This window comes from Rhinoraja longicauda, chromosome 2 (assembly GCF_053455715.1).
Source record: "Rhinoraja longicauda isolate Sanriku21f chromosome 2, sRhiLon1.1, whole genome shotgun sequence".
Classification (NCBI taxonomy): domain Eukaryota; kingdom Metazoa; phylum Chordata; class Chondrichthyes; order Rajiformes; family Arhynchobatidae; genus Rhinoraja; species Rhinoraja longicauda.
The window spans coordinates 93,993,908-94,008,363 of NC_135954.1; the positions used below are offsets into that span (position 1 = coordinate 93,993,908).

General features: G+C 45.2%; 1 protein-coding gene across 9 annotated transcripts in view; it reads right to left on the reverse strand.

The window, feature by feature from the left end:
- LOC144607619 (5'-AMP-activated protein kinase subunit gamma-2) overlaps positions 1-14,456 on the reverse strand; it is a 340,164-nt gene that overhangs the window by 165,940 nt on the left and 159,768 nt on the right. For 8 of the 9 annotated variants that reach the window (XM_078424584.1, XM_078424612.1, XM_078424629.1 and 5 more), the window contains one exon: positions 13,026-13,302. In XM_078424584.1, coding sequence (XP_078280710.1) covers positions 13,026-13,302 — 277 coding nt within the window. Of the gene's footprint in view, positions 1-13,025; positions 13,303-14,456 lie in introns of those variants that run through there. The other variant, XM_078424647.1, reaches the window with a different exon arrangement.

Here is a 14,456-nt window from a genome sequence, read left to right on the forward strand (position 1 = left end):
ATCCAAGGTGAGGATTGAACCCGGGCCCCTAACGTTTCGAGGCAGTTGCTTCACTAGATGTGCCACCTCATACAGGTGATGTTCAGATTAATGAAAATAACAATTAAAATCTAAAAAAAAAGCTGCACATGCTGGAAAACGGAATTAAAACAAAATTCTGGAATTCACAAGGCCATAGGTCATAAGAGCAGAATTGTGCCATTCAGCCCATCAAGTCTACTTCCCCGTTCGATTATGGCTGATCTACTTTTCCCTCTCACCTCTTTCTCCTGCAATCTCCCCAAAACCTTTGATGCCCTTACTAATCAAGGACCTGCTTTAAAACAGGCCCAATGTCTTGGCCTCCACAGCCGTCTCGGGCAATGAATTGCACAGATTCACCACCGTCTGACTAAAGAAATTCCGCCTCGTCTCCATTCTAAAGGTACTTCCTTTTATTCTGAGGCTGTGCCCTCTTGTCCTAGACTCTCCAATTACTGGAGACATCCTTTCCGCGTCCACTCTATCTAGGCCACACAGCATCTGTGGAAAAAGAAATGATCAACATTTCAGGTTTGCTCCCTTCACCAGAACCTGTCATGTTTCTGCCCCACAGACACTGACCGACCGGCCCACTGAGATTTTCCAGCACCTCCTGCTTCTTATATTCACATTTATGATTATTTCAGAATTACTCAAGTGCTCCAATCTTGTTAGGTCACTCCGTGAACAGTTTCAAACATTGCAAAAACAAACTCAAGTGCTAGCAAAAAAACGCCTAAACAGACCAGAGGCCTTTTGTTTGTTTTGCATTAAGGAGGAAGTGAAGAAATCTTGCTGCTGTGGAAACTTCCTCTGCAATAATTCATCACTGCATCACGGAGCTTGAGGTTGATGGGTATCTCGGATAGAGTCATACAGCGTGGAAACAGGCCCTTCGTCTCAACTTGCCCACGCTGACCAACATGTCCCATCCACACTAGTCCCACCTGCCTGCATACAGACAGCACCCGTAGTCAGGATCGAACCCGGGTCTCTGACGCTGTAAGGCAGCAACTCTACCACTGCGCCAGTGTGCCACCCATCCTCAAAGAATTCAAGCAAATCTGACAAGAATGATTAACTTTCATAAAACCACATTGACTAAGTTTGATTATATCCAGCTTTCTTAAATGATTTATTTCCTCTTTGATTATTGACTCTGGTATCTTGCCAAAATATAGATGTGGAATTAAATGGTTTGTAGATCCCTGCCTTCTGTTTCATAGAAACATAGAAAATAGGTGCAGGAGGAGGCCATTCAGCCCCTCAAGCCAACACCGCCATTCTCTGTGATCATGGCTGATCATCTACAATCAGTAACCTGTGCCCAACTTCTCCCCATATCCCTTGATTTCACTAGCCCCCAGAGTTCTATCTAACTCTCTCTTAAATTCATCCAGTGGTTTGGCCTCCACTGCCCTCTGTGGCAGAGAAATCTACAAAATGTTCCTTCTCACCTCAGTTTTAAATGGCCTCCCCTTTATTCTAAGACGGTGGCCCCTGGTTCTGGACTCCCCCAACATTGGGAACATTTTTCCAGCATCCAGCTTGTCCAGTCCTTTTATAATTTTATATGTCTCTATAAGATCCCCTCTCATCCTTATAATAGAAACATAGAAATCCCTTAATGAACAAAGAAGTCTTGTTTTTTGAAGACATGACCAAAAAGGTCGATGAGGGCAGAGCTGTAGATGTATATATGGAATTCACCAAAACATTCAACAAGGTTCCGCATGCAAGGTTAGATCCCATAGGATTCAAGGAGAGATGGATAGAAAATTGACTTCATGGAAGGAAGCAGAGGGTGATGGTAGAAGGTTGCTTCTCGGACTGGAGGCCTGTGACTAGTGGTGCTGGGTTCGGTGCTGGGCCCGTTACTGTTTGTCATCTATATCAATGATTTGGATGAGAACATACATGGCAAGATGAGTTGCAGATGGTACAAATGTGGGTGGTTTTGCAGATAGTGAAGATGGTTGTGGAAAATTGCAGCAAGATCTTATTCGATTGGCCAGGTGGGCTGAGGAATTGGTGATGGAATTTAATACAGAGAAATGCGAGGTGTTGCATTTCGGGAAGTCTAACAAGGGCAGGATCGCCACATTGAATGGGATGCCTCTGGGGAGTGTGGTAAAGCAGAGGGATCTAGGAGTGCAGGTGCATGGTTCCTTGAAGGTGGAGTCGCAGGTAGATCGGGTGGTCAAAAAGGCTTTTGGCACATTGGCCTTCATCAGCCAGAATATTGAGTATAGAAGTTGGGAGATCATGTTGCAGTTATATAAGGCGTTGGTGAGACCGCATTTTGAGTATTGTGTTCAGTTCTATGGCACCGTGTTATAGGAAATATGTTGTCAAGCTGGAAACGGTACAGAGAAGATTTACAAGGAGGTTACCAGGACTCGAGGGTAGAGGTTGAGTAGGCTGGGACTCTATTCCTTGGAGCGCAGGAGGATGGGAGGGGGCGGGGTGATCTTATAGAGGTGTATAAGATGATGAGAGCAATAGATCTAGTAGATGCACAGTCTCTTGCCCAGAGTAGATGAATCGTGGACCACAGGATATAGGTTTAAAGTGAAGGGGAAATGATTTAATAGGAATCTGAGGGGTAACGTTTTCACACAAAGGGCGGTGGGTGTATGGAACAAGCTGCCAGAGGAGGTAGTTGTGGCAGGGATTATCCCAACGTTTAAGAAACAGTTAGACAGGTACATGGATAGGACAGGTTTGGAGGGATATGGACCAAATGCGGGCAGGTGAGAATAGTGTAGCTGGGACATGTTGGCCGGTGTGGACATGTTGGGCCGAAGGGCCTGTTTCCACACTGTATCACTCTATGACTCTATGACTCGCACTGGCTATTATTCAATCTTCTGGTGTCCTCCTGGAATTTAATGACATAAAAAACCTTAGCCAATAGATGTGTCGACAAATACTATGTACAACTTCTACAAGTGTACGCTAGAGAGCATATTGACTGGTTGCATCACGGCCTGGTTCGGCAACTCATATGCCCAGGAATGATTACAAAAAGTGAACACTACCCAGTACATAATGGTTACTGACCTCCCCACCATCGGGGTCTATAGTAGTCGCTGCCTCAGAAAGGCAGCCAACATCATCAAGAACCCACATCACCCTGGCCACACTCTCATTTCACTCCTGTCATCGGGAAGAAGGAAGAGGAGCTTAAAAACTGGAACATCCAGGTTCAGGAACTGCTTTTTCAGAGGCTATTGAACATGCCGACCTCCAACTAAACTCCAAATTGCCTTGATTGCACTAGGGACTATTGGCTTTGTTTTTGTATTTGCACTATATATTTTAATTTAAGTGAACTTCTTTTTTTTGCTTATTAGGGTATCTACTGTGTTTACAAACCTGTTGTGTTGCTGCAAGAAAGAATTTCATTGTTCCGTTTCGGGACATTTAACATTAAAACATTCTTGATTCACTATCTCTGGAGCCACTTCATTTAAAACCTTAAAATGCATTGAGCCATTGCATTTGCCTACCTAATCCCACAGTACTTGACAGGGTGGGCAAGAGTTGGTGTTTCACCAGAATATCCAGAACCTTGGGTCACAAAACAAGGGTTCAGCCATCTTAGGGGTGAGGTGAGAAGGTACTTCTTTGCACAGTGGTGGTCAATCGTTGAAACTCTCCATCCAAGAGAGCCTCCGGGGCTCGGTCACTGAACTCGAAGCTCAAGGCTGAGTTGGCACTGCTGATCAAACTGCCACCTCACACATAAGGCACCAGAGTCCAATCCTGACCTCCGGTGCGTGTGGAGTTTGCACGCTCTCTCCTTGACTGCAAGGATTTCCCTCGGGTACTCCAGTTTCCTCCCGCACCCTCCGACAGGTCCAAGATGGTGAAATAATTGGACACTGTAAATTGCCCCTTGTAGCAGTAAATTAAAATGTGGGATTAATGTAGGATTAGTATAAATGGATGACTGATGGTTAGCTGAAGGGCCAGTTTCTGTGTTGTTTCTCTCATCAATAACGTTTAGGATTTTACTCCTTGGAGTGCAGGAGAATGAGGGGTGTACTTATACCGATGTACAAGATCGTGACAGGAATAGATAGGGTAAATGCACAGAGTCTTTTACCCAGAATTGGGGAATCAAGATCCAGGGGACATAAGTTTATGGTGAGGAGAGGAAAGATTTAATAGGAACGTGACAGGCCACTTTTTTATGAAAAGGGTAGTGGGTGTATGAAACAAGTGGCCAGAGGAGTTAGTTGAGGCAGGTACTATCACAACGTTTAAGAAGCATTTGGACAGATACATAGATAGGATAGGTTTAGAGGGATACGGACCAAATGCAGGTGGGTGGGACTAGTGTAGATGGGACATTTTGCTCAGTGTGGGCAAGTTGGGCTGAAGGGCCTTTTTTCATGCTTTATGACCCAATAACTTTTATAATCAAGGGATATGGGGGTTGTGCAGGGAAATGCTCAACCACAACCTGTAGCTCAAAGAGTGGCCATTTGGCCCTTTATGCTCTGGCCAGTTCTTTGAAAGATAATTCCCATGTTGGTTCTGATCATTTCTCTACAGCCTAGAACACTCATCTATCCACATCATTGTAATTTTTGTCACACTACAGCTAATGTTACGCCAGGATGGAAAAGTCAAATGTTAGAGGGCATAGCTTTAAGGTGAGAGGGGCAAATATTAAAGGAGATTTGTGGGGCAAGTTCTTTTTGCACAGAAGAGGGTGAGTGTCTGGAACCTGCTGGCAGACATGATAGTGGCATTTAGGAGACTTTTGGAGAGGCACATGGATGTGCAAGGAATGGAGGGATGTGGATTATGTGCAGGCAGATAAGAATTGGTCTTGGCATCATGTTTGTGGGCCTTGTGGGCAAGACATTGTGGGCCAAAGGACCTGTCCCTGTACTGTACTGTTCTATGTTCTAAACGATGATTACTTAATTGCGGACTCGAGGTGTAATCCCAATGGTCTCTCCTCTCCTAACTCAAGTAAAATCCCAATAGTGAGCTCACTCTAAAACTCCAAACTGGGCAGCACAGTGGCGCAGCAGTAGAGTTGCTGCCTTACAACGCCAGAGACCCTGGTTCGATCCTGACTGCGGATGCTGCCTGTACGGAGTTTGCACATTCTCCCTGTGACTGCGTGGGTTTTCTCTGGGTGCTCCGGTTTCCTCCCACATTCCAAAGACGTGCAGGTCTATTGGCTTCTGTAAATTGTATAGGGCATAGATCCAGTGTATGGGTGATCGTTGCTCGGCTGAGAGCTGGTGGGCCGAAGGGCCTGTTTTCCACGCTGTATCTCGAAACCAAACTTATCTAAAGCAAAGATGCACAAACCTAATGGTCACCCCAGTCCGCGCTGAAGATGCACAATGACAATGGTCACCTCACTCCCAGCTCAAGGAAAATGTCCAATGAGTTCCTTCTCTAAGGTGCTTAGAGTGCACACTTAGAGTGCTCCTCGCCAGATTAATCCGTGGTAGTGCACACAACCAAGAGACGAAGGGGGGCAGGAACCAAAGACATGTTTGGACAGGCAAAGCTGATGAGTAGATGAGTGATTACATTTACTCCAGATATTTCGAAAGTGATTCTTCACAGAAGAAAGAATGGAGAGAGTTAATTTAAACAAAAGAATGTTATTTTAAAAACAGGATGCTGGACTGATGAGAGATTGGGTTTATCAAGATATCTTTTGAAAGTGACAGGGATAAACTGTTTTAAACTAAAATGTGTCAGGAACCACAATTATATAATGCAATAAAAAAGAACTGCAGATGCTGGTTTATACTGACTATAGACACAAAATGCTGGAGTAACTCAACGGGTCAGGATGCATCTCTGGAGAAAATGGATGTGACATTTCCAGTCAAGACCCTTCTTCAGACAGTAATTTTATACACAGCACAAAATGGAGTACAAAAGTAAATCAATCCAAAAACACCAAAGACGTACAGGTTTGTAGGCTAATTGGCTTGGTAATATTGTAAATTGTCCCCTGTGTGTAGGATAGTATTAGGGTGTGGGGATCGTTGGTCGGTACGGACTCGGTGGACTGAAGGGCCTGTTTAAGAGAGAGTGAAGAAAGCAGAGGAATCGAGAACAAAGGATGGATCCATGAACCTGTAGGAGAGTTTAATGCCATTGGGGCATTTTCTAGTTGCCTTCAACACTGGATCTTGAATTTTAGCTGACGTTGCACTGATCCTGTTTATTCATGTTCATAAGTTATTAGGGACAGGATTAGGCCATTCAGCCCATGAAGTCTACTCCGTCATCCAACCATGGCTGATCTATCTTTCCTTCTCAACCCCATTCTCCTGCCTTCTCCCCATTACCTTTGATACCCGTACTAATCAAGAACGTGCTTTCCATTCATTTTGATGTGCTGTGCTGGGGAGATTACTGTACCTCTTCCCACAGATGCGGCCAGACCTGTTGAATCTTTTTTAGCATTTTCTATTTTTATGTTATTATTGGATATCTGTCAATACTCAATGACTTGGCTTCCACAGTCGACTATGGCAATGAATTCTCATGAAGCAGTTTTCCTAAAAAGTTTGGAATCGAGGACCTTCCTTCATTAGGTCATAAGTGATAGGAGTAGAATTAGGCCATTCGGCCCATCCAGACCACTCCGCCATTCAATCATGGCTGATCTATTTCTCCCTCCTAATCCCATTCTCCTGCCGTCTCCCCATAATCCCTGACACCCATACTAATCAAGAAACAATCTATCTCTGCCTTAAAAATATCCACTGACTTGGCCTCTACAGCCTTCTGTGGCGGCAAAGACCATCTCTTATCTCCCTGTGCATAATCCATATCCCTCCATTCTCTGCATATCCACGTGCCGATCCAAAAGCCTCTTAAATGCCTCTTATCATATCTGCCTCAACCACTAGCCCTGGTAGCGCATTCTAGGCACCCACCACCCTCTGTGTAAAATAAATTTCCCCGCACATCTCCTTCAAAGTTTGTCCCTCTCACCTTAAAGATATGCTCTCGGGTATTTGATTTTTCCATCCAGGGGGAAAAGGTTCTGGCTGGTGCTGATGTATTCTGACTGGCGAAAAGGTTCTGCCGCATTAAAGACTCACTGGGTTAGGCTCAGGGAAACAAGATACAAGTTGTATAGGGAGACCAATTATCTCAGGATAGCTTGCATGGAATCATAAACTCGTAAGGAATAAGAGTAGAATTAGGCCATTCGGCCCATCAAGTCTACTCCGACATTCAGTCATGGCTGGTCTATCACTCCCTCCGAACCTTATTCATATGCCTTGGCCACATAACCTCTGACACCGGTACTATTCAAGAATCTATCTATCTACCCCTGCCTTAAAAATATCCACTGACTTGGCCTCCACAGCCTTCTGTGGCAAAGAATTCCACAGATTCAACACCCTCTGACTAAATAAATTTCTCTTCATCTCCTTCCTAAAATAAATCCTTTAATTCTGAGGCTATTACCTCTAGTCCTCGACTCTCCCACTAGTGGAAACGTCCTCTCCACATCCACTCTATCCAAGCCTTTCACTATTCTGTATGTTTCAATGAGGTCCCCCCTTATTCTTCTAAACTATCAAGCATAGATTTTCTTCCATTAAGGACATCAGCAATCCATTTGAGTTTTTGAAACATTCTTAACAGTCTTTATGTTCATTTTATCTGAACCCAACCTTGATTTAACAACCTGATAAAGCAGTGCACCACATAGGTGTATAAGAGGCGCAGAGGTATAGCTGCTATCTGACAGCACCAGAGACCCGGGTTCGATCCTGACTGCGGGTGCTGTCTGTACGGAGTTTGTACGTTCTCCCTGTGACCGCCTGGGATTTCCCCAGGTGTTCTGGTCTCCTCCCACATTCCAAACACATGCAGGTTTGTATGTTCATTGGCTTCTGTAAATTATCCCTAGTGTGTAGGGTGGTGCACGGGGGGATTGTTGTTCGACGCGGACTCGGTGGGCTGAAGGGACTGTCTCCACATTGTATAACTAAACTAAACTACACTAAATGAATACTTCAGAGACCTTTGTGCCTCAGGGAGTACTCTCAGTTAGTGTGATCGCCACAAAACAAATAGTTCCAGCCCCCGAATGGTTCAGCAACATGAGAAGCAATGATTGTATTGCAGACCACAAAAGTCATGAGAACAGCTTCAGGTCCTCATTAAGCTGTGGTGCAGAAGTGCAGACCACCAACCTTCAGAAGCCTGTGGCAACCGTGCCAATGCTTGCGACTTGCTCAAATTAAACATTGCTAATTGACAGGCTGTTTGCAATAGGGAAGCAATGTTAAATAATCCCAGCCTTAATTAGGGCAAATTGCTCCATTAAAAAAAAAATTGAGTCCATATTTTAACCGTCTTAAATTCAGCTCTCTGAAATTGAAAAATACGAGATGGTTTTGTTGGGCTTCATCCAGGGATGCCTGCAGAACATACTGCCTTCAATATGCTGGGACCCAACCATGCAATCACGAGTCAAGACTAAATGATTCGGGTCAAAGTACTCAGACAGATTTAGGTGACTGGAATGAATAAAGCCGCCAATCCTATCCATCCACATTTTTTTTGCAGAGCCTCAAAACCAGGAATACGTTTTCATTTAGGAACCAAGTCAAAACATCACAAATTGAACTTGATGTGAGGTATATTTGTGGCACCTTTCCATTTTCAGGCTTGAAGACCCCCCCGATATCCCACAGCCCTGCCTCGATTTTCAGTTCACATCGTTCAAAAGCAGGTTATTCATGAAAGAGTGTTAGTTCTAAGTACCTTGTTGGCACTTTGGGAAGAGGAGGGAGAGTAAAACTTTGTCAACATGGAGTGGGTGGGGAGGGGGTTGTGTGGGAAGAAAGGGGTTGAATGATTCCAACGAGTTGTTTTAAGGTGCATTTTCATTTTACTGTCTTGCAGAATTTTGTGCGTAAATTATGTACAATTTATGTTTTCGTGTAAGAAAGACACAAAATTGCTGGAGTAACTCAACGGGGCTTGGCAGCATCTCTAACGGACATAGATGGGTGACATTTTGGGTTGGGACCCTTCTTCAGGCTGATTGCGCAGGGGGGGGAGAGGAAAGAAAGCTGGTAAAGGAGGGACAGGCTAGAGCATGGCTGGTAATGGGTGGATGCAGACGAGAGTTATTAAATAATGTTATCACATTATGTCTTTGTGTGGTGGTCTGAACCTGTGCCTGTGATGCCACTGCAGGCAAGACTTTCATTGTACCTGCGCCTCACCTCAATGTGCCCATGACAATAAACTCAACTTGACGTGAGGAATCAGGAAGAGCCTGATCATGAGGCAGAACAGGCACATGAGCCGTCTCAAAACAATTCACCTCATTGGGACGAGCATCAGTCATTCACTCACTCAACACCTTTCCACCGTTAAATTAGACCACATTTGATGCACATCTTAGATCCCGGTACCTCCTTGAATCTATCACTCACTCAGCTTCTTTACGCACAGATTAGAATTGAATTGAACACTTCATTGTCACATGTGAAAAGTCACAGTGAAATTATTTGCTTGCATACCCAAGGTGTGCAAATAGCCGCCACATCTAGGGCACTGACAAAGTTACAAATTATCCCACGCAAGGTCCACCCTTCTTCTTCCCCCACCATCTCCCCCTCCCTCACGGTGGTCCCCCCACGTTGGTTCCCCCTTTGTTCTCCCCCCCCCCCTCCTCAAGCAGTCCCCCCACGCCAGGTTCTACATTGTTCCCGGTGGATGCACGCCACAAGCTACTTAGCACACTGACACGATATCCTTGTAGTGGAACACAAATCTGGACATCTGGAAATCCCATTCTCTCACCGTGTGGCTTGCGAAGCACATCCATCAGTTCTCAAGTCTACGGCAAGGAAAAATAAACTGTGCGTGTGTGTGTACACATATATATTTATACACCGATGAGCCAACACATTATAACCAGCGGCCTTATATGCTGTTGGTCCTCCGTGTGCCGCCAAAACAGCGCCGACCCGCCGAGGCATGGACTCTACAAGACCCCTGAAGGTGTCCTGTGGTATCTGGCACCAAAACATTAGCAGCAGATCTTTCAAGTCCTGTACATTGCGAGGTGGAGCCGCCGTGCATCGGACTTGTCCATCCAGCACATCCCACAGATGCTCAATCGGATTGAGATCTGGAGAATTTGGAGGCCAGGGCAACACCATGAACACTTCATCATGTTCCTCAAACCATTCCCGAACAATGTGTGCAGTGTGGCAGGGCGCATTATCCTGGGAATACCATTGCCATGAAGGGGTGTACCTGGTCTGTAACGATGTTTAGGTAGGTGACACGTGTCAAATTGACGTCCGCATGAATGGCCGGACCCAGGGTTTCCCAGCAGAACATTTCCCAGAGCATCACACTCCCTCCACCGGCTTGTCGTCTTCCCACAGTCGGTTTGGACCAGACGAGATAGCCTTCATTGCCCTCACGCATCGATGAGCCTTGGCGCCCAAAACCCTGTCGCCGTTTTGAGGTTTGTCCCTCTTCGGACCACTGTCGGTAGGTACTCACCACTGCTAACCGGGAACACCCCACAAGCCTTGCCGTTTCAGAGATGCTCTGACCCAGTCGTCTGGCCATAACAATTCGGCCCTTGTCAAAGTCGCTCAGGTCTTTACTCCTGCCCATTTCTCCAGCATCCAACACATCAACTTCAAGAACTGACAGTCACTTGCTGCCTAATATATCCCACCCCTTGACAGGTGCCATTGTAACAAGATAATCAATGTCATTCACTTTGTCTGTCAGTGGTCATACTGTTTTGGCTGATCCTTATATATGTTCTGCCTGGGACATATGGCAATAGAACACTCTTTCCTCTTGATGTGCATGTATTCTGACTCACAAACAATGAATGTGCATGCAATGTGCACTTTCATACAAAGAACATGCTTGTGTTGAATCCGTGTGCAGATAAAGTGGCCGCGCAATGCAGCATCTTCTAAGGGTATGTTTGTTCCACAAGTGCCCAGCAGATTTTCACACTGGGTGCATGCATATTCAAGATTTGATCTTCCCTCTACACCTTCCTATGGGAAGCAAACCAACCTTAATTATCATTCATATTTTTTAATCTAAACTAACCCTTCAAAGCCACCTTCATTTCTCAGGACATGTGGTCTGAAGAAGGTCTGGTCTGAAAAAGAGTCCCGACCTTAAAATGTCACCCATCCTTTTTCTCCAGAGATGCTGCCTGACTCGCTGAGTTACTCCAGCACTTGGTGCCTATTCCTTCCTGAGGAGTTGTACGTGCCCCTCACCTGTAATTATCCCAGTTTACATGCATGTTACAAGCAAAGCACAGGAACGTTTTACAATTTACCTGCATGTTACTCATCCGTGAAGACTTTGCATCAACACATTATTAGGAAATAGTAACAGTGGTCACAGCTGCTTTCACACAACAGTTGCCACAGGCTCAGCTTAATCACACACGATGACCAGGAAATGTGTTATCCATTAGCTAAAAGAGCAATGATCTCAAAATCGACAATCAGACAGAACTGTTGAAAAGGAACAACAGAAACCCAGAGGCAGGCTTCCTGTGGGAAGCTAGCTAACCTCAATTATCCCCACCACTGATTAGATTGTTCTCTTTGGAGCAGAGAAGGTTATTAAAGAGCTTTGATGTGAGAGGGGCAATGTCTAAAAGAGATGTACATGCCAATGTTTCTTACACAGAAGGGTGGTGAGTGCCTGGAACATGCTGCCAGGGTTGGTGGTTCAGACAGATGTGGATGTTCAGGTAATGGAGGGATGTGAATTAAGCAAAGGTAGATAAGAATTGGTCTTGGCATCATGTTCGGCACAGATAGTGCTGGCTAGAAAGGCCTGTTCTGGTGCTGTACTATTTATGTACCCAAGTCAACAGCAGAAGGCAAATGTTTAAACTGATAGAAGTTTTGGTGACCAGAGACAAATTTAAGAAAACTGACCAAAGAGCTGAAAGGATGATGCAGGACAATTAACTTGGACACTGAGGCGCTGGTGTATCAGAGTAACGAGAAGGGTAATGGAAGAAGAGACAATTGTATTTTTCAAAGGGACCATGAGATATTCTTGAATAACATTCGCAGGGCTTCAGGGAAAGAGCAGGGAGAGGTCGTGAACTAGTTATACCGATCTTGAGGAGTGGGCGGCAGTTACTGACGAGGGTCTGTGCGACAAGATAGAAAAAGCGGGGAATAACACTGATATTAATTGCCCACCTCACGAAAAGAAATCGAGATAGTCTTGGAGCAAGCTAGAGCATTTGCAGAATTGGCCTGGAGTTAGTAGGGAAGGGGCAAGATAGAAAGGAGAGGGGAATATTAACACTGATATAAATTTCTCACCTTCCCAAAATAAGTTGGACCTGGTCCTGTACCAAACTAGAGCGGGTGCAGAACTGGCCTGAGGTGAGTTGGGAAGGGAGCAGAGTTGGGGAGCTGAGAGAGAGAAATGGGATCTCGTTCCTCATTTGATCTTATAGAAGTGTATAGATCTTATAGAAGTGTATAGATCTTATAGAAGTGTGTAGATCTTATAGAAGTATATAGATCTAAAATAAATGTATTGATCTTATAGATGTGTATTGATCTTATAGAAGTGTATTGATTTTACAGATGTGTAGAAATGAGAATTCATAGAGTGAACGCGAAGTGTCTTTTAGGGCAATTAAGAACCAGAAGACGTAGGTTTAAGGCTAATCGGAACCTATGGGACAACTTTTTCACTCAGAGGGTGGTGGGTGTATGGAACGAGCTGCCAGAGGAGGTAGTTGAGGCAGGCATTATAACAACATTGAAAAACGTTCGAACAGGTACATGGATAGGACAGGTTCAGAGGGATATGGACCAAACGCGGGCAAATCGGATTAGTTTCGATGAGGCATCTTGGGTCAGCATGGATGAGTTGGGCTGAAGGGCCTGTTTCCGTGCTGTACGATTTTATTTCCCCCATCGCGTCGTCTGTGACCGTGGACCTCTTACCTTTCCTGGACCTGGAGAAGAACTTCATGGAGACAGGCGAGGTAGAGGTGGAGCTGCCGGAGGAATCCTTTGACGTGGAGCGAAAGATGCCACTGAAGCTCATTCGTCGGGAAGACCTCGGCGAAGAGTCTTGGGGAAAGGGGAAGACCGACTTGGGGGAGCCAGGGCTTTGCTTCACTCTCACTGGGGCTGAGACGGGACTGGACGGCCGATGGTAAAAATTCCTGGAGAAGAATCCTTTGGAGGGACTGTCGCAGGTGTGGGGGGCGTCTTCTCCCTGTGGAGAGGAACAGAAAAGTCAGGTTAGGCAGCACGACTCACAGCACAAAACAATCCACTGGAGGGGCGACATTCTGAAACATGTCTGCGCTTCATCCACGCACTTCCGAAGGACACAGGATGGGGGAGAAAGCAACAAGTTGCAACAGAAAATCTTTACTGCAGGGCCTGAACTGATTACAGTAAAAAAAAAACACAGCGATGATGCACAAATTACAAGAACAAAACTCCACAACTACGAGGGGAGGAAAAAAAATCATCCACGTTGATAAGGAGATTGAAACATGCGGAATTTTAACCATTTCCAAAACGGATTGACTCTCAGCAAAGGTCAAGGTCTTTGGAGGCACGGTCATGGAACGGAAGGCAGTCTACGAATCGAGGAGTGATACAGCACAGTAACGCAGCTGGTAGAGCTGTGGTCTCATAGCATTGGAGAACCAGGTTCGATCCCGAACTTGAGTGCTGCCTGTGTGGAGTTTGCATGTTCTCCCTGTGACCGTGTGAGTTTCCTCCGAGTGTTCCGGTTCCCTGCCACATCCCAAAGGCCTGCGAGGTTTGTAGGTTGATCAGCCTCTGTAAATCACCCCTAGCGTGTGAGCGAGTAGATGACAAAATGGGAGAAGATAACTAATATAAATGGGTCAATGTGGTCTCATAGTGCTGAAAAGCCTGCTTCCATGCTGTATCTTTCAACTAATTAATTACAATTACTAATTTATTTGACTTTTCGGTATGTACACTGAACTTTTTTTGTTGCTGTTTAGTATGGGTTTTACAGAGTACTATATTTACATATCTGTTGTGCTGCTGCAAGTAAGGATTTCATTGCGCCGTTTCGGGACATATGACAATAAGTGTGAGCAGTGTGTTCATAAGTGTGATAAGTGTGTTCAGCAGTGTGAGCTCCGCTCCTGGAAATAGATATAGATTACAGATGTACGAAGTGGTAAACAAGTCGGCTTTGGTCTCCCAGGTGACTTGGTAACCTGCAGGCTCAGAGAGCCGAGGAGCCTATATTCCTGCTTCACCACTCAATGTTTCTACGGACAGAGAGTCAGCTGGTGGGAATAGATTGGGCAACACGCAACATGATGGGCTGAATGGCTTCCAACTGTGTTGCAAGTTTACTACGAATTTATGAAAGGAAAA